Source organism: Podarcis melisellensis, assembly GCF_964234715.1.
Source record: "Podarcis melisellensis genome assembly, chromosome: 5".
NCBI lineage: Eukaryota > Metazoa > Chordata > Lepidosauria > Squamata > Lacertidae > Podarcis > Podarcis melisellensis.
The window spans coordinates 50473327-50494255 of NC_138537.1; the positions used below are offsets into that span (position 1 = coordinate 50473327).

A 20929-nucleotide genomic window follows, 5' to 3' on the forward strand; every position below is an offset into this window, starting at 1 on the left:
GTAGCTGAAAACCAGTGAGACAAAGTTATTTCTGACAGTGGCATAGTGTGGGTTGTCAGCACCCGGGGCAAGGCAAGTAATTTGCACCCCCTAACCCGTGGATTTGCGCCCCCTAACCCTAACCCCCAGATGTTGTGCCCGGTGTGGCCGGCCCCCCCTGCACCCCCCACGCTACGCCACTGATTTCTGATCCACAAGTTTACTTAATAGCATTTCACCTGCCAAGGTACTGGTAGAAAACGACCTTCTGAGAGCACACTAAACTGCAGTTCAGCATTCAAGTTGCATTCCCAGTATTCACAACATTCCTAGACCTCACCCACCTTACATTTGGAGTCACTTAACTTGTAGCTACTCCATTTCTTCCAAGACTTCTGTGTTTATCTAGGACTTTATTTCCTGAAGAAAACCCACCCTCCAAATATATTGTTTGTCAGCAAACTTTTATCTCTTTACCTCTCCCTTTCTCCCTATTTTAGCATTATACATCATCATCATCATCAGTAGTAGTAGTAGTAATTTTTTTTTATGTTGTGAACCACCCTGGGACCTGTGAGTATAGGGCAGTATACAAATTTAATAAATCATAATAGATAAATAAAATGTATGTCAATGGCAGCTATAACTGAAGCCCAGCATAGGTGTTACAAATTAAATGGCTATAGTCTGCATGCCAGTTATATGCTTCATGATGTCCACCTGAAACGTGATATATATTGTATATAAATAAACATTTAGCTTTGCCTGGGGAGATCTGGGTTCAAATCCCTTTGTGGCCATGAAGCACAGTTGGTGTCCTTGGCCCAGCTGTGATTTCACAGCTTAACATTTTCATAGAGTTGCTGTGAGTGTAAAATGAGGCAAAGGGGCACAAAGTTCACAACTCTGAGCTTTTTTTCATATTTGGATATATGTCTTTGGCTCACCATAGGGTTACAAAATAAGTAGAAGATGTGGCCGACCACTATCTCAGGGGCTAGCTCGGTTCTGGTGATACACAAGTCAGCCACAGAAAGCATCCATTTTGGTTAGTTTCTCAGTCCAGCTAAATGCTTGTTTTGAATTGTGCAATAAAGTAAAATTAAATAGCCATCCCCATTTTGCTAAATAAATGAAGAAGACAGCACAAAAAATAGTTTCTAGCACATTTGTATACAGTATTTGGGCACATCTCATGCTTTGGATTTTGTTTCAAGAAGGATTTTTTTTTTTATTGGCAGAAATCCTTCAAGAAAAGTGTTACAGATAGATAATGGGGTATAAATAACATATAGTTAACATGTTTAGCTTCATGTTAAGAAACTTTATTCTCAGACTGAAGGTCATACTTACAATGAATAAATGCTGGATATTGTTTCCAGCAGCTGTTAAAAAATGTGTGAATTAAAAAGTGAAACACCCTTTGTCTCTCATCTTGATGCTTCACCATGTCTTTCGTTTGTATTATAGCTGCGGCAGATGACAGATGTTACAGATATGCAGACTGTGCCAGCTGTACTGCCAATACAAATGGCTGTCAATGGTGTGATGACAAGAAATGCATTTCTGCAAACAGTAACTGCAGTGTGGTGAGTATTTATATGTGGCAGTTTCATTAATGACACTGCTTTGTAACCATTTATTTGCTCTTTTGGTGCCTTCAAAATGTAAATGTCACATTATAATCAGATGCTTGAAATACATACGAAATAAACTTCATCATAAATTAATTGCGAAGACGTATAATATAATTGGAAAGAGAAATAATGAAAGTAATAGAACCACCTGCTTTACAAATTCGTTTGGCCAATCAAGCACATAGTTTAAGCCTTAGCTGACAATCCACATCATCTAGAGTTCTCTGAAATATTCTTACATGGCCATTTGGGAATTGGGGGGTTATCATCTAGGAAAAAATACACCTGAGCTACCTCTTATTCATCATCATCTTCATCTTAAAAGCCTTGTCTGGATTTCCAGACATAGCAACGTTTATGAATATTAAGTAGTTGTTCGATCTTTCTCAAAAGAAGAATATAATAAAAATCCTTAACTATTGTAGCTAATCTTAAAACTTTATTCACTATGGATATATCCAAAAAGTTAAACAAGTATGGCCTAAAGTGCAAGTGCACTTGCAGCATGACTGCTCTTGGATGCCTCCTTAATGAAAGATAGAGGGCTGTGATGCAAGACAGGGCGTTCTTGGTGGTGGTCTCCCATTTATTGAACTGGTGGTTATATTTATACATCAATTGAAAATATTTTTGTTTTTCCAGGCTTTTGGTTCATAATTGGTTTTCTGTTGGGGTGTGTGTGTGTGGTCCCTTTAGGTTTTACACTGATGTTCTGTGTACTTTCATGCAATGTAATGATTTTATGGCTTTTTAAAATTTTAGATTGTAGTTTAATGATTTCTTATATGAAGCTGTGCTGTGCTCTGGATTGGAGGAAGTCCAGGGTATAAAGAGATCAGAATAAATAAATAACATTTACGGGATGAGTTTAATATAGAACCACTGAAGATATACATATTATATTAAGTTTATGTATCTTGAACTAAAATATTGTTCTTAAATAAGAACTAATATCAGTTTTTAAAGTGTGCCAATCTTCACTGTCCTTGCTGTTAAAATAGCTCTCTGGGATAGTTCAGTGTTGCCCACCCTGAGCTGGGATTAAAACAGATACATGGCCTCCAGTTTAATGCTATACTTGCTTACTCAGCTGTAATTCCCATTGAGTTCAATGGGAGCTTAACTCCCGGTAAATGTGTTTAGGATTTAAGCACAGATCACCTAGTGAATTTAGGGACATTGTCCTGTGTTTTTGGTCTGCTACCTTGAATGCACGTGGCAATATATGGTAAATGAGAATATTAATTTAACCATTTAATTTGTGAGATACAGCAATAGTGACACATTTAGGGATTTGCAATTCTCCACATTTATAAACAGAATATATATATATATATATATATATATATATATATATATATATATATATATATATATATATATATAATCTCCCCACAGTTAACTTTAACATAACAATGTGAATACATTAATGTTTCCTCTTATAACTATTAAGTTGTGTTTTTAAAAAATGTTTTCCTGGCTTCACGTGTTGTCTATAGTATATAAAACTGTTAGTAAGAAAATGAAGGGGGAAACATCTACCACTACTTTACTTTTTTGCATTTTAAAAAAGATTCCACCTTTGCACCTGCCCCTAACCACCCTGTTCATGTTCCCTTGAGAAGAAACATGAAGATTATTATCAAAAGTGATTGACTTTACTTATGTGTTATCGGTGGCATACAGTAGTGCTTTTGACAGCAGAGTAAAATTACTTGCGATAAGGCAAACCCTCTGAAGCACATAAAAATGCTGTGGGTATTTTTCATGAGTTGATAAAAACATTTATAGCAATGATAAATATTTCTCTTTTAAAAGCAAACAAATATTAGAAAAAACTGCATGTAATGATTTTTGAAAAGAAAGTTCCAAATCTCTGGTTATGTGATATTTCATACATGGTGCTTAGAAATGCAAAGGTAAAAAAATCTAGATAGGAAATGAAAAAAAGAGAAGGACTAAAGCAAGAATATTACATTACAAGTATATATCATTTAAGGCCTGTTAGGCAAGGACAGCTGGATAATGAACAGAAATTATACTTTAGACTTCCCCACATCATATATTATCTTTATTGAGAAAGCAATGAAGCTGAAATTCCAAACAGGTCAGGAATGCTAAACCGCAGAAAACATAGTTGAAATGTAAAGTGTGTTAAAGCTCATCTTGCTTAATCATTTGCTGTTGCCTGCAGCCCACTGTTTTACCTTCAAAAAACAGACCTGGTCCATTTTATACCCTACACGTGGCAGTAGGTACACAGTGCCAGTGTAGCTCTCTGTGTGCACACGATTGGGGGGGGGGGTATATGTGTTCCCAATCTGGGTGTGTGACAGGGGATTCCTTTCCGCTTGTAGCTGTGTTCAATATACAGAAATGTGGTATAAAACTAGATTACCTCCCAAGCTTGTGAATGATTTCTTGGCTATTGTAACGTCAGATAATTTGCTAGGTTTTTTGGGGGGGTAACGTTAAACCATATCTTTGTATCCAAAAAGGGAAATTCTGGTTGCTTCTGGGATATACAAAGCTCATATATCTTCAGTATAATTCTTGACATTGTGATTGAAATTGTTGCTATTTAGCAAATAGTTTCTAGCAGGCCAGAGCAATCTAAACTATTTGGATTTATTCAGACATAAAAAGGCAACATTATATTAATATACTAGGCACATATTGCTAAATCTATACTAAATTTTAAGATACAGACATTTAATACGTCTCCTGCAACTTACTCCCTACACCCAGTTTTTAACTGCAAATTTTGAGTGCAATGTTTCAGGAACTTTAGCTGAGTAGGCTTATTATGCATGTTCACTCTATGGAAAACCTTTTCTAGGCAAAGACTGTAACATTGTAACTTGGTATGAATGAGAGGCCAAATACAAATCAGTTCATATAAATTGAGCAAACTAATGGCGTGGTTTGATTTTCCCTGCATTGAACAATGACACTTCCTTTTGTGTTCACATGAACATAGGCAAGCTTATAGGGATGACTCAGAAATATTTACCTGAGTGCCACATAATTTCTTAATGAAAAAAGGACCTTTAGTTGAGATGCTATTCCTTTCTTCACCTGTAATATGAGAAGTCTGGCTCCATGAGTGAAATTCAGCGTTGTGTTCTTCGAATGATTCTGTCTGTGCAAGCATTTCAGCTTGCCAGATGTAATGATTCCCCCTATCCTCACCCGCATTCTGTTTAAGTTATCCCAGCCCCCAAACCAATTTTTTTTTGGGGGGGGCGCATGTGGGGTAGGAGAGAAGGAGGGAAAGTGCTATTGCATTAGCAGAAGTCATTGTGCAGGGCTTCCACTGATGTGACTAGTTAGGTGAATCCCATTCCATGACTCCCAGCACACCCTTCTACCTTAACACAAAAGTACTTACTTTGGGTGTTGTACTCTACGCTTGCTTAATTCCTCTCAGAACTAAACTTTATTCACATACTTGTTTAGATAATCATTTCTTAGCTTTGAAAGCTGAGACAAAAATAAGCCTTGTGTCCATCCAAACAACCACTTCTCTCAGCCCACTGATATTAAACCCACGAGTCTTCAATTAAACATACATTCCTGTTTCTATTTCATTCAGATTGGGAAACTATGATTACCTGGGTTAGAACAAGCCAGTACCTTAAACAGTGGTTTTGAAGTTGGTCTAAGGTTCTTCCAAACTTTTTGGCTAAAGCGTAGGTTATAAATGCCTTTAAATAAATATAAACATCAACATTAATAATTATGTCACTCTGAAAAGGAAGGAAGCAACGGGCTGTGTGTGCGTGTGTGGGGACAACGACAGTATATCTTATGATCAGCCAAACAAAAAGTCTATAGCTGTATAAAAGATAACTCTTGTTTTGAGATCTAGCAAATCAAGACTCAAGGATGGAATGGAAAAACAAATATGAGGGGAAAGTCTTTCTAGACCTTCTGTAGATAAATGTTGCTGTTTAGTTGTCTTAGAATCATTGTGCAACTTTTAATAAGAAAACACCAGCATTCACAAAAACTTAGGCAGAAAATGAACTGTCATTTGTAGTGTTGATAAGGAACAAGGGAGTATTTAAAATAGCCAGAAACTGGCATAAACAAACCAAACCTTGAACTATTTCAATAAGTTGGGCAACTGTAGATGCTTCTTCAGATCTTAAGGGGATAAACTAATGAACATACTGAGCTGCTAGCAATTATTTTTGATAAGTCATGTAAAACATTGAAGGCATCAGAAGATTTTTTTGTGGGAGGAGGTGGAACAAACAGTTTCAGTTTTATCAGGATGAAAATATAAGAGCAACTACTGTCATGTGAGTCTAACTGGGTTTTGAAGTGACATTGGGTCCAGGCAGCAGCTTTCTTTACGACTGATTTGGACTGTGGTGCTAACCCCCAATTATTCAGGTGTGGAGAGAAAGTCCTGGGAATAGATGCCCAAAAGTATAGTGCAGAACTTTCCAAACTGTGTGTCGCGACATGTTAGTGTGTCAGCTGCAGTTTGTAGGTTTGTTGCACAAACCTCTCAGGGCTGGAAAGGGGTTAGTTTAACCTCTGGTTTGCTAGGAAAATTGAATTACTGTGTTGCAAAATGATGCATGTCTAAAAAGTGTGTCACCAACATGAAAAGTTTGGAAAGCTCTGGTGTAGTGGGTCTGTATCATAGATGCTTATGTAGATTCTGCTTTGTGCGCATGCAAATTTACCATTCATGAAACAACATCCCACTCAGGAAGATAGTGGGACTTCCTGGAATATATCCTCCCACTGTGTAAGAAAATATGACAGTTGGAAATTAGTTTGTTTATTCATACCCTTCTATTTATGTATTTTTACACTTACACCTATAATAAAACTTGTGCAACAGATGTTAGCTCCGACTAAGACCTTAGTGTTAACAAGAACCACCTATTGGATTTGCATTTACACTAGGTTACTGAGATTTGTCCAGAAAGGAATGTGTAAATTGGATTTAAAGGAAATAAAGCTTGGAAGCAGGTGACTACGGAGAATACAGACAGTAGTTATTAGTAGTTTTTTTTAAAGTCAAACATTGTTAAATAGCCTTTGGTTATCTATAGTCAGAAAACCATACTATGAAACCAGTAAGAATACTCTCCCCCCCCCCCAAGCTTTTCTTTTTTACCCTCAATGCTACTTACTACCATATGGGTTCATTTTCGAAAGCAGCCTGAACTTTTCAGGATTTTGACATTGTGATAATGACATGTTAACAAGGAATATTAGGTGAGGACAGTGTTAAGTGAGCAGATGGTGCTTACTTGCAATTTAAAATTCATTGTAATGTACCTCACAGGCAGCATTGTCAATAATGTATAATGGCTGAGCCAAACTAAATGCAAATAGGTATAAAAAGGTCTTCTGAAATTCATCTGTGCATTTTTTACAGGCTTACCTTCTGTCGCTTTGCATATTTTACTCTAGCTAATTGGTTATGCACATAGCTCTGTAAAGTTCTTATAACAGAACATGGTTGTGTTTCTGTGTTTATATCTAAACACCTTGTAATACCTTTCTTCAATACCTTAAAAATAATTTGTGTTTCATGGTGTATTCCACATGGTTCAATGTGATCTTGTCTACAACTGGCATTTTTAAAAATGAATGTAGTATTTAAAAAGGACAGTGTTCCTAATTCTCAGTATTAGTACCAACACTGTACTACTGCTATACAGACAATTGTTTTGTCCATTAAATAATTTTATTTAATGATCGATGTGCTTTTAATTGGCAAAAGAAAAAGATGGCACAGGTCACTTAATTCAAAATACTGCAACGACAAGATTTCCTACACTTCATTCCTTCCTCCACAAACACTTATCTGTTCTCCCCCACAGAAGGAAACATCACTGTTTCCGTTGTGCATATGTTACGGCAGCTGGGTTTTTTCCTTCAAAACCCCCTATCATGTTCCCCCCTTAATCTGTTTTTCTCTGTACGCAGCATGCTTCATTCCTTTCAGCTTTTCCCCAGATGTCATACATTCTAAACTCTCCTCATTTTTTGTTGCTTTCTTCTTAAGGCTAACTCTCACTTTACATTTTATGTTCTAGCATGGATGCCTGAGCACAGAATAAACTAAGCTCTAATTAAGTGTGAAGGGAGCACCCAGGTAAAATTTGATGTGTGTCCATTACATTACTTGGAACTGGAGGCCTATGCTTTTTTTTTTGTTCTTCTATTCCATAACTTTATTTTTCATTTTCTGAAAATACATGTAGCAACAATCCCCATATGCCTCCATTGTTGTTGTTGTTGTCATCCATCTGTCTCAGGAAAAATGGAGGAATGTGCCTTTCAGGGTGAAGTCAAATAGTTGGAAGGTTACAATGCCTGCTGTGGCAGTAGAGACCGATATGGGAGAGGTATGTTTTCTTGCAGCTGGGCAGGTGAAGTTGTCTGGTTGTGCAGATGCACTGTGCCATTTCTTCTCTCTGCATCCTTCCCAATGGTCATTCCTCCTCTGGTCACTGCTATGGATGCAGCCCGGCTTAAGATGGTCAGTAGCTGACCAGTGAGACACGATGATCTCTCCCACTGCCGAAGGCAACCTGTAGCACTTGGACCTTACATCAATCAGACTGATCTTCTAACTTGTAACTGCGGCCACCTACATCTGGGCCTGCCCAGATGGCAAGCCCCACCCCTACCCTTGGTGAGGTGGTCCAAAGGAAAGGAAAGCAATACATTTGGCACCAGCTGGGCTGCAGGAGTTCCTGGAAGGAGACGTACAAGACATCATCAGACCGCCTTAGTGACTCCACTCCAGTTTTGTATAGGGTTTACTACTTCTGAAAATACACATGTAGATCTTGACATTTTTATGCAGAAATTGAAAGAAAAGAGCAGTTGTGTTATGTGCTAAAGCAGGACCAATATCATTATCTTTGTCTCCACAAGCTGCATGAGCCAACTTTGGGGGCTGTCCACCTGTCAGTCACCTGATGTCATAATGACATCAGGTGACAATGCCTCTGAAGTGTTTCCAAGCAGTTTCAGTAGAAATCAGATCATTAATTAGCCAAAACAGAAGTGGATGGTTCATAGTTATGCTGGTTTGATGGTAATACTTTAGACCACCAAATGAATTGTGACTATGTGCGTCCTTCAACTCAGGCATTCCCAATGCTAATTGAGCACTCTGTCCACATGACCCTAACCGTCGGAAAAAAACAAGTTCACTAGCCCAAGAAACAGGCATCTAACATTTATTTATGAAGTAATTATTAGTCTGTGCTGTTTCTAAACAACTGAATGACAGTTGCCAGATTCTTAAAAACAGTCTTTTAAAAGCTTGTTTTCATTAATATTAGACTTTATTGTTTAATTATTTTTTCAGGATTATTTTTAAATGATTAATTTTAAAATTTAGAAAATGGTTGCAATGTATTATTTACCTTCTTTTCTTTAAAAAAATGGGTAAGTGCCATGACTTTAACTCTATTAACGTTTACCTTCCTATTACTCGTATATTTAGGTCAGTCAGTTCCTTCAGAATTTTTAAGCTTTCTCCATTCTGAGAATTGACATGGTATGTATGTGTGCTTATATTCTAGTCTGTGAAAAACTACACCAAATGTCATGTAAGAAATGAACAGATCTGTAATAAGCTGACAAGCTGTAAAAGTTGTTCACTAAACCTCAACTGCCAGTGGGACCAACGACAGCAAGAATGCCAAGCATTACCAGGTAAAGGGGAAATAATGTGCTTGAAAATAATTTTTAAAGCATTATTGGGTAAAAGGGGAAGAAATTTCAGATCCGTGTTAGGAATGCAGACTTCAAAATTCAACACAGAGAACTATAGCCTTGACTACTAATATGTTATTTCTGTATAGTTTTCTATGGTATCCACATGCCACCTTCATGTTGATGCAAAGCGTAGTATTGCAAATAATCTTGCACAAATCACAAACCTTATTTTCCTGAGATTTGGCAGTAACCCATTGTATATCACACTGTGCTCCTGTTATTGTACTTTTACTTCACCAATTGAAAATGCTAGTTCTGTTGGCTATTCTAATGTAAAGCATTTGTTACCATGACCTGTTTTACTCTGGAGGAAGTGTATAGGGGAGGAGCTGCTTTTTGTTGAATCTTCCTCCCACAGATCCCTGTGCTCAAGAAAGTTTTTGGGGGGTATCACCTGGGGGAGCGTGAGGAGTGATGCAGGAAGGGATAATGGTAAAAAATCTCCTACCTTCCTCCTTGAGCAGGGAGCCTCTACTGGATCTTGGTTGCTTCTGTGAACAGAAGGAGCCTTTCCATCCATGGAAGTCATACCCTGGTTCTAGCTCAGTGGTTCCCAACCTTTTTTTTGGTCATGCCCCACCAAGCATCTCTAAAATCCCGATCCCCCCCCCTTGTGACATATTATTATTGTTGTTGTTGTTGTTGTTATTATTATTATTATTATTATTATTATTATTATTATTATTATTATTATTATAAAAGTGAACTCCTGTTCACATGGAGGAAGCCTAAAAGGCCATTAACTGTTAATAACTCATTCTTGAATTGCCCCCCTTAAAAATCAATTTGTCCCCCCGTGGGGCTTGTGCCCCACATTGGGAACCACAGTTCTAGCTGAATATGTAGGTGATGTGCCTTTTAGGTGAACTGTGTTCTGAAAAGATAATTCTAAAGCCTAGTTCTAAATGTGATGTTTTTTTCTTTCACAACTACTTTAAGCTTGTGTAACTCTTTACTAGCTCATCTGTGTGGAGAAGGATGGAATCATGTTGGAGATGCCTGCCTTCGTATAAACTCTAGTCGTGAAAACTATGACAACGCGAGACTTTACTGCTATGGCTTACATGGCATCCTTGCTTCATTAACAACCTCAAAAGAAGTTGAGTTCGTTTTGGATGAAATACAAAAATATACCCTCCAGGTAACCCGAATGTCTAATTCATAATATGCAAATTTTTTTGTAAACTGCTCTAAGAATTTATTTATTTTTTACAATCAAGGAGCTATAAATGAAATGAATGAATGAATGTATGAATAAAAGTAGGTTAATGATTGGTTTTATTAATTAAATTGATGAAATCCATATACTGTATTTTTCCGTGCATAACATGCCCCCAAGTCCACCCTATGCACTATCCATGTATAAGACGGCCCCAGTTTTTTTTACATAATTTTAAAGTTAAAAAATCCTCGTCTTATACACGGAAAAATACAGTACATTTTAGAAGCATTTGCTGTAGTGCACACGGTGGTAATTCTGCCTACAGGATCTCTTGGGATAGTAATTATTTCTAAATGTATATCTCTTCATATAAATGAGCATATCCAAATTTTATGTAAATATTTTCCTTTCATTTGAGCTTTTTGTGTTACGCATTCCCTCTTTATTGGCAATGCACAAGTGCCCACTCTAAGGAAAAGCCTGTTGATGGGACCAGTTAACAAGCTGGAACAAAGAAAACACCAGATCAAAGGGCTAACCTGCACACAGGTTTGCAAAGCAGTTCAGAAGTGAGGACCATAGAATAACCAATGATTTAGGAAGACACCAGAGCTCAGATCGTGTTGCTTGAGCAAGGCTTAGCTAGAATTGGAAACAAGCACCTTTCCTTTTCTCAGAAGGATCCAGTGTTTTAACACATGGGGGAGGTTCACACAGATCTGGCAGCTCCTAGCACTCTCCTTCTGATCCATTGTATCTTCTTCTGAAAACAAGCAGACTAGTTCCCAAAGTCCAACACCTAAGAATGCAGTGGCAAGATTTGTGGACAGTTTTGTTTTGACCTGCCTTAATGTAGGTTTGCACACACATTTGCTCACACACATATATACAGACACACATCTCTAGATGAAATGGTAAAAGAAGCCTCATGAATCTGAGAATACCGCTGATGACAGCCTGTCGTTTTGACAAGTTTGGTAACTGGAGAAATGGTTGTTTTCATTTTCTGAAATTTCTGAAGGTGACACCGTACCAAACATACCTTTATTCAAATGAATTATGTGTTGAGACACCTAAGCTATATAAATTTGAGATAAGTCACTTGCAGTATACACTACAGGTAGACAAATCAATGCACTTTAAGGAGGTATTTTGGGTCAAATGATTATTTACTTATCAAAAACTTCTAATGAAATGTTACAGTGATTTATGCTTTATCTCGCTTCTGTTCTACCCCCTCCCAAAAAGTAATTTCTCTTTCATTCCTATCTCTCTATCCGTCCCATTCCATTTATTGTGTGTAAGTCATTTTGAATGTGCTATCAGTTGCCAGAGAAGCTTGCTGAGATTTCCCTTGATTTCCCTTCATATGCCTGCTCTTTCAGGCTCGAATCATAATGATTTAGGACATACGATTTCATTTCAGATGACTTCTTTGTTACAGATAGTTTAGTAAGGTTCACAAATGTAGGCAGAACAGCTGAGAAATGTCTGCTAATCTGAAATATTTGTGCTTGTTTGAGTCTTAAAACCTTTTCACATTTAAAGCAATGATTTTTGTAAAATAAAAGTTTTTTTGATTAATATAAACTATTTGAAAATAAGAATATAAATGTATGTCTGAGTGAATGATGTTTTTATTTAGGAAAGAATAAATGCTTGGATTATTATTATTTATAAAATTTATGTAACTGTACTGTGTCTTCTGCATACCCCTAATGTCATTCACTCAAGCAGCCTCTCATCCATAGAATTGGAAACCACCTCTCAGCAAAGTAGTAATGTCAGATCTACAGGGCTGACACCACTTACTTCATTTCCTCCCTCTTCTGCATGTGATAACCTTGGAGGTTACCATACTCAGGTTATCATGCTCATACTCCAGACTACCCCTCATTTTCTCCATCCTTCCAAAGTTGTGATCTAGGGACGCAGGTGGCGCTGTGGGTTAAACCACAGAGCCTAGGTTCGCTGCTCTGATTCGCCAGAAGCGGCTTAGTCATGCTGGCCACATGACCCGGAAGCTGTACACCAGCTCCCTCGGCCAATAAAGCAAGATGAGCGCCGCAACCTGAGTCGGCCACGACGGGACCTAATGGTCAGGGGTCCCTTTACCTTAAGGATGAATTTCATATGCGTATTTAAAGGAGAGGGACTCCCTAGATTCAAAACAACAATAAAGATCGAGAAACTGATCCATGCCAGGATTTGACTGAAGACTGTTAGGGGCAGAGTAGGTTGAAGCAACATCAGTGCATTACAGCTGCTTATCCATTGAGTGCTAGTGTTTGTATGGCAAATACCAGTTGAGGGACTGGCCTTGCCTTTGTGAGTTCTGCATGTCTACCTGTAGAGAAGCAAGGTAATTATCTCATCTCCAGAATGAGTTTCAGCTAAATAGATAGTATATACAACAAAGTGTTGGGACGTGGGTAGCACTGTGGGTTAAACCACAGAGCCTAGGACTTGCCAATCAGAAGGTTAGTGGTTCGAATCCCCGCGACGGGGTGAGCTCCCATTGCTTGGTCCCTGCTCCTGCCAACCTAGCAGTTCGAAAGCACGTCAAAGTGCAAGTAGATAAAAAGATACCGCTCTGTCTGGAAAGTAAATGGTGTTTCTGTGCGCTGCTCTGGTTCACCAGAAGCGGCTTAGTCATGCTGGCCACATGACCCGGAAGCTGTACACCAGCTCTCTCAGCCAATAAAGCGTGATGAGCACCGCAACCCTAGAGTCGGTCACGACTGGACCTAATGGTCAGGGGTCCCTTTACCCTTTACCTTTACAACAAAGTGTTGAATTAAAAGCCAATATAAAAGTTATATATGAAAAGCCTTGTGGAATGAAAAGACTTTCAGGGGCTGCCTAAACAAGAAGTGGAGAACCTTTCAGCCCTCCTGATGTTGCTGAACTACAACTTACCTGAGTGCTATCAGGCATGGCCAGTGGCCAGGAATGATAATGAGTTCTAGTTCCGCAACATCTGGAGGGCGAAGGGTTTCCTACACCTAGTTCAGCCTAAAGACAAGGATCATGACTGAACAGTTCACAAGGCTCAACCTAGCTCCTCTCGTACACATTCTGAATATATGGTTATGTGATTCATGTCACCCTACATTCTTTACTAGAGAGTGTATACCGGAAGATAGGATTTTATCAAGAGACACTTATTTACAGTGGATCGTGTTGCATTGCAATATTTGTTCATCTTCTTTAATCTTATTCTTATCCTCCAATTATGCCCTTTCAAAGAAGGATACAGCAGAGCAGATAATTTAGCGAACACAACACCAATGAACAAATGGTTCAACATCGAAGGCCTGGTGGCCTGTGCTCTCCTTTCTCTTTGGAACATTCTTACCAATGTGGAGGCAGTACTTGTTCCCCATGTTCTTGTGTGTACAATCTGGACTACTAATGTCCTGGTGTTCTGTGTAGCCATATTTGTTTTAGCAACTAGATGTCATGGGACTGTGAGGTTTAGGCATTGGCCTTCCATCTTGCCTAGTGGTACCTCCCTTGCTTATCTAAGTGGAATGCTTTGTCCTTGTACTTGTTCTATGTAATCTTACAAATGGAAGGCACATATACTGTATATCTGAGACTTTGTGAAAGTGGAATGAAGAGTTTAATCTTGGGTTTAGAGCAGAGTTCACTTTAAGAGACTAGAAGCTTTATACACTGCAGCATTTTTTAGGAAGACCTAATACACAGGATTAAATATGTTCCACATATGCACAAATGTTGAAGAAACCACCACGAATGTATTTGAAACAATGCAAAATAATTGATGAGAGGGCTGAGGAGAGAAAGCAATGCTACTGATTCATGTGATTCTCCTTTTCATCCTTCACAGAAAATATCACCCTGGGTTGGGCTACGGAAGATCAACATCTCCTACTGGGGATGGGATGATATGTCTCCCTTTACGAACACAACTTTGCAGTGGCTTCCTGGAGAACCAAATGACTCTGGATTCTGTGCCTATCTTGAAAGGGCAGAGGTTGCTGGTCTGAAAGCAAATCCATGTACGGCTATGGCCGATGGCCTCGTATGTGAGAAACCTGTTGGTAAGAGAGCTTACCATATTGCAAATATTCTTTTTCGAACAATTTGCTTCTTTAGTACAGTATGTGCACAATGAATGTTGGAAGAAAGGTTGGTTCAGAGAGAACAGTCTCCTCCTAGTCTGAGATAGTCTTTGAATCCATAGCTTCTTCCTCTGAGAATGGGGAGTCACTCAATCCAGAGAAATGTTTCATATAGATTTGAAAGCACTTTTCCATTGTTCAGTTTTGTCAGGGAACTGCCATCGGAGCCAGAGGGAGAGGGATGGCTCCAGAGGGATTCCGGAGAGCGTCCTGGGAGGGAGAGAAGCAGCCCATCTTCTGGGGAAGGAAATCAGGGTAGCACCAGTGGAGAAGGGGGGCAGATGGGGGAATCGGCGAGGTGGCTCCATGACTCCTCACCGGAGACCAGCAGGGAGAGCACGGGTCCTCCGCTGCCCACACCCTCCCTGCGCAGAAGGCTTCCGCGCAGGGAGAGTAGGCGGAGACTAGGCGTCACAGAGCTTCTTTGCTGGAAGAAGTTCAAGAACGCCCACTGACTGATTCTGCCAGCGATTGAGACAGCCGGACAGCAAGAGTTCAGCCAGGTAACCCAGCCAGGTGTGGCGCCGATTTACGCACGAGCAACCCCTAGAACCATTACAAGTTTGCATAGCACATTCTAATTCCCTAATCCATACTTTCTGAGTTTCTGAACATGTGCTTTTCAAAGTTCCAATAAGCATTTAAAAACAGCAGTCATGAGTTTAGTTTTAGTGCACGCTAAAATGTATGCTTTATGGAATAAATTAATGTCTGGAAAATTTAATCCTCCTTCCAATACTGGCAGCTGAATTTTATTAAGTGAGAAGTAAGGAGGAGGATTATCCCAAATAATTTCCAAAATACCTACTAATCTTTTGAAAATAGTTGGGGAATACATAAAAGATGTCTTGTAACACATATATTATCCATAGCAGAATATTCATTTTAAGTTTATTAACCTTACCACAAATAAGTTTAAGTGAATTATGTTTCATCTTTTAACCAATAAATAAATAAATAAAAATGTTTAAAAATGCAGTGGAAACTCTTATAGTGAGATACCTTGGCAGTGTAAGTTGTTAGTTAACTCTAAAAATGTTTTTAATGGATAGATATGGCAGAAATAAGGCAGTTTTCCATATCACTTCACTTACACTACCTGCAAACATTGAATGTTCTTTCTCTTGAGGGATAAAATTCATCTCTTGAACACTTTTAGAACAGCTAATTTTACTGCAGCTGTTACACCAGCTCCATGAGTATATGAACAGAGTTTCATATAACTAGGGTTGCTATATTTAGATTTCTTTTGCAATATTGAAAAGTGGCTTTTGGATAAATCTATTGTAAAGATTTTTTTTGAAGCTTGGTAGAAAGGACTGAGCCTCTCTACTGTCATTAGATGGAGGTATGATGCTGTAGAATAGAGAAGATCAAACAGAAATAGATCAACTCTTCTGTTTTGGGAATGAGGAGCCACAGTTGTTTGGCATAAATATATCCTATAAAGGGAAACATCATAGGAACATGTTCTCTATACACTAGATTTGAATGTAATTGACATGTAAAACCATGATGGTAAACAGCCATATGTATTTTATGCTATCAAACCCTAAATTCAGCATGGTTACAGGTGATTGTGTGAGTCCATTAGGAATAGTTTGTTGTTAAATTAGTTCTATAAAAAAATTGAAGTTTAAAACAACACAATTGGATGATTTACATAATTTTCTTTCCTATGCTCTCACATATAAAGAAGGAGCTTGTCATGGAAACTACTAAATATCATAAATAAAACATGAATTCTACAAATTGTTTGCTTACTTATGCACACATTTGTACTACCGAAAATGATGAAGCTATCAAAGTTACTGCATTTTTTGTTTCATGATATTGATTCTGTGGCTATTACTGTCTGCATTTTGGAACAATAGATGCATAGATGCTGTGATCTTGGTTTTTTTCCTATAAAAAGACAGGAACTACAATTTAAGTGTGGATATTAGATGCTTTTTGAAGCATAGAACTCTTTGCAGTTGCCAATTTTTCTTCTGTTGCAAATTTTATGCTCTTTTGATAATCTTTGCTGCCTTTCTTAGTTTTATTATAAAGCAATTGCTAATAAACTCAAATTTCAAAACAGTGGAACAATTTGCAAGATCCTTTCTCTTTTTATTTTGGAATGTTGCCTTCCAGAAAACTGGAATAATGTTTGTCATGTATAAAACATTAGGTAATTCATCAGGTGGTTAAGGATATAGACTGCTGTGCATTAATAATAAAAGGTATGCTTCTGTGGGCAGTATGTAATTGGGAATTACTCTGTTCTCATACTTCAGTTGTTTGACAGCAAAACATATATATATATATATATATAGTACATTTCTACCTCTCTGTTTTATATAACTAGTTGATTCAGTTTCCTGAGCAATGCATGATTCCAAGCGAGACAGAATGCATCCTGTGCTGAAAAATATTCTCTTTTATGTTTAAAAAAATGTTTCTCTTGTTTTTGAATTTTTAGCAACTGCAAATATATACAGCAGGGGGCAGATGTTCACTTGACAAATCATACTTTTAGACAAAATGCACACTGTTTAAGGGAGAATGTATCACCAGTGAAGTAAATAGCTATTGCTTATGCACTATTTAACAAATGCAGTAGAACCAAAAGGTCATGCCTCACTGTACCTATTCAAGTATACACAGTAAAGGTTTACAATATGTGTATGGCTTACTATGTCACATATACTAATAACTGAAGAAAAGGATAATGGCTTTTATATTATATTTTTCCTTGAAAAAAATGCAGCCCAGATTGTAGAAGGAACAGTGTGAATTATTATAAATGCAGCCAAAAAACCCCTAAACAAAACACAAAGAGAAGACCCTACATGTAGCAAAGTGAAAGCATTCCTGAATAAAGCAAAGGAAAAATATTTGTGTAGTATCATATATACTCATATAACATGAGTTTGGGAAAAATACTGAAATTCTACTTTCACTTTCTTTCTCCTTCAGTTAGTCCAAATCAAAATGCAAGGCCCTGCAAAAAGCCGTGTTCCTTAAGGACGACGTGTTCAAACTGCACAAGCAGTGGCATGGAGTGCATGTGGTGTAGCAGCACAAAGCGATGTGTTGATTCAAATGCCTACATAATCTCCTTTCCATATGGGCAGTGTCTAGAGTGGCAGACTACCACCTGTTCTCGTAAGTATTTTTGTGAAATGAAGATTGCTAATTATGGTAATGAGTTGAAGTACAAAACTTATATAACAAGCGGGACCTGCTAGAAAACGTTGCATTATGGATTGCTCCTGTTCCAGGTTCTAGCTAAGTCTTTTCATTCTCTTTACCAATGTTCATGTTGCGCCCCGCCCCCTGCCCCCAGGTTAGCAAGCATTCTGTTCCGACTAAGCATGTTCAATCCACATGGGACTGTGTGCGCACTCTAAAGTTGCAAACTTTGGAATTCTTCCATGTCTGCTGATACCTCCCTCTTGTTTGTGGGTGATGCCCTTTTGCCCATAAAACAATGGAGTTTGTAGTTTCCTTTGGCTACTTACTGAGAAGAAGAGTTTGGATCTGATATCCCGCTTTATCATTACCCAAAGGAGTCTCAAAGCGGCTAACATTCTCCTTTCCCTTCCTCCCCCACAACAAACACTCTGTGAGGTGAGTGGGGCTGAGAGACTTCAGAGAAGTGTGACTGGCCCAAGGTCACCCAGCAGCTGCATGTGGAGGAGCAGGGAATCGAACCCGGTTCACCAGATTACGAGTCCACCGCTCTTAACCACTACACCACACCGGCTCTGAGTCTGTAACTATGCTGAAATTTGAACTGATCATTCTTTTAGCCATACTCCTAGGTGAAAACTCATAAGTTTGTATGTGGGAGCTCCAAAATTCATTTCCCACATTTCTGTTTAGTAGGGTAACAGGCTTAGAATGACCTCTGCTTGAGATCTTGGGGAACCACTAGCAGTCAGGATGGCGATACTCTCTAGGTCAACCTTTCTCAACCTTGGGTCCCTAGATGTTGTTGGACTACAACTCCCATCATTCCTAGCCAGCATGGCCAGTTGTCAGGGATTATGGGAGCTGTTGTTCAAGAACATCTGAGGACCTAAGGTTGAGAAAGTGTGGTCTAGGCAGACCAATGGTCAATAGGAACTTTATTTTCTAACCACTAGCCACTCTGGAATGTTTCATCAATCATTTTTAGTGTTCTAGTAATGCAAATGCATAGTTTTACTCTGTCTGTGCTCCAGTAATCTTGTCCTTCTTTTTTCTCCATCCCAACTACCTGTAAATCAGGGATAGCTTTTGTTGCCAAGCAAAGTTAGACCACTCCTGGGGCCAATCACGTCAATCTGACATTCTTCAGTAAATGTGTTGGCGATTCTGTGGCCTGAACTGTGGTATAAGCTATGGTATAAGCTAGGGAGCTACTGTGGACTGTATAAGTGTTCAGGCGTCATACCTCACATCAGCTGAGGAAGGAAACAGAGCTGCAACACATTGGCCTTTGGCAATGGGCAGACTGTACAGAGTTCATGGATTGCATAGGCTTAATATAATTACAAAGAAACTGAAGTTTTGTCCTTGCCTGGTCAACCCTTAATTAATGATACATCTAGTTTCTGAGTGGGAGAAGTGGGTTGGTTTTGCTTGACCTAAATGGAAATACAGAGGCATCTGCTTGTAACATGAATAATGTCATATGGCCTAGATGCCATTGGACCTATACTACGTGGTTCACAAGGTACCTTTTGCTTCCTTTACCAACCCAATTTTCAGCTTCAACCATTAAAGTTAGGAGTCCTAAGCTAGAGAAGAGCCCCTTCTTTCTTGGTCTGTATTCTGGTATGCTTGGTCACGTGCCTGACTTGTACCTTACACAAGTTCACTCTTATCGAGTTGAGTAAGGAAGATCCCACCGCAGCTTCTACGTTTGTCAAAACTCTGCAGAGCTACCTGACAAACTTATATCTTTGTAGAAATCAAGTTGCACATGGCATATAAGCCTTGTTTTTGTGTCTTGGAGTTTTCTGGGATGTGTGTATGCTGTGTTAAGCTCTATATTTAAAAGACCTTTCTGTGTATTTAGTTGAAGGCCATCCAGCTTTCTTGCATGCAAAAAGAACAGCAAAAAACTATGTTTAATTTAGTTGGCATTTGAGGCAGGTCTATACAATTTTATATTAAATAAACCTAATGGGATTTCTTGCATGTCAGTTCAATATCATATGTAAGAAGCTCTCTCTGAAATTGTATTTTCTATCCAGCCAATACAAAAAATTAAATTTCCATAAGACATTTTATCAGAACCTTGCTATTTAAAGTTTGAGAGCAAAGAAAACAAAAACAAAACTGTAAAACACATTTTCCCTATGACTTGCATCTGAAACAAACATTTCATAAATGATTTTTTTTAAGTCTTGCTCATTTGCACAGAAAATGTCTGTCTATCTAGTAAGAGTGGGGAGAACTTTGTGTCATTTTTCATAGCAGTATATTTGATTAAAGACTGCAGTAGGTATTTGATAACACCATAAATGCCAGTGTATAAGAGCAAATTTTCCACATAAACTGTGTGAATGAGACTATTTATATATTTTTATAGCTTTGAATACATTTTCATATTCATTTTCACAGCTAAGAAGGAAAATAAAACATTTACTTATTGAAGGCAATTAAGTCACAATAAAAATGTGAAGCTTTGAGAACATCTATTCCTGGGGAATATACTTATGGCTGCCTTATAAATGCAGGAAAGGGTTCCTCAGTATTATGAAACATGCAAGGGTGGAGACTAATAAAGCAGGAAATCCCCGTTGGTATACTACTGCAAGAAAATCACCACAAGTCTTCCATATGAATTGACTCAGATCCAGCAATCATCATCTGAGGCCCTTCTTCATGTGCCTCTTCCATGAGTGGTCTGGAGGGTGGCAACACAAGAACAAGTGTTTCTGCTGTTTGTGGAACTCTCTCCCAAGGGAGGCTTGCCGGGGTCCTTCATTACATTTCTTTAGAAACCACGTGAAAATGTTTTTACTTCAACCAGGCGTTTGGCTGATAAACATTCTATGGCTTGTGTGTGTGTGTGTGTGTGTGTGTGTGTGTGTGTGTAGGGGTTATTGGTTTGTTTCTGCTTCATTATGTGTTTTGTTTTCTCATTTTGCATTTTTCAGTTGTGAACTATCCTGGGATCTTCAGATGAAGGGTGGTATAAAATAATGATAATACTACTAATTCCATCACTAAAGTCCTTAACCATTTTTGTTTTGGAA

The 20929-nt window shown here is 38.4% G+C and overlaps 1 protein-coding gene across 3 annotated transcripts in view; it reads left to right on the forward strand.

The window, feature by feature from the left end:
• ATRNL1 (attractin like 1) overlaps positions 1–20929 on the forward strand; it is a 515103-nt gene that overhangs the window by 120150 nt on the left and 374024 nt on the right. For all 3 annotated transcript variants that reach the window (XM_081912145.1, XM_081912147.1, XM_081912146.1), the window contains exons 13-17: positions 1450–1568; positions 9188–9320; positions 10343–10524; positions 14399–14612; positions 17655–17843. In XM_081912145.1, coding sequence (XP_081768271.1) covers positions 1450–1568; positions 9188–9320; positions 10343–10524; positions 14399–14612; positions 17655–17843 — 837 coding nt within the window. The remainder of the gene's footprint in view (positions 1–1449; positions 1569–9187; positions 9321–10342; positions 10525–14398; positions 14613–17654; positions 17844–20929) is intronic.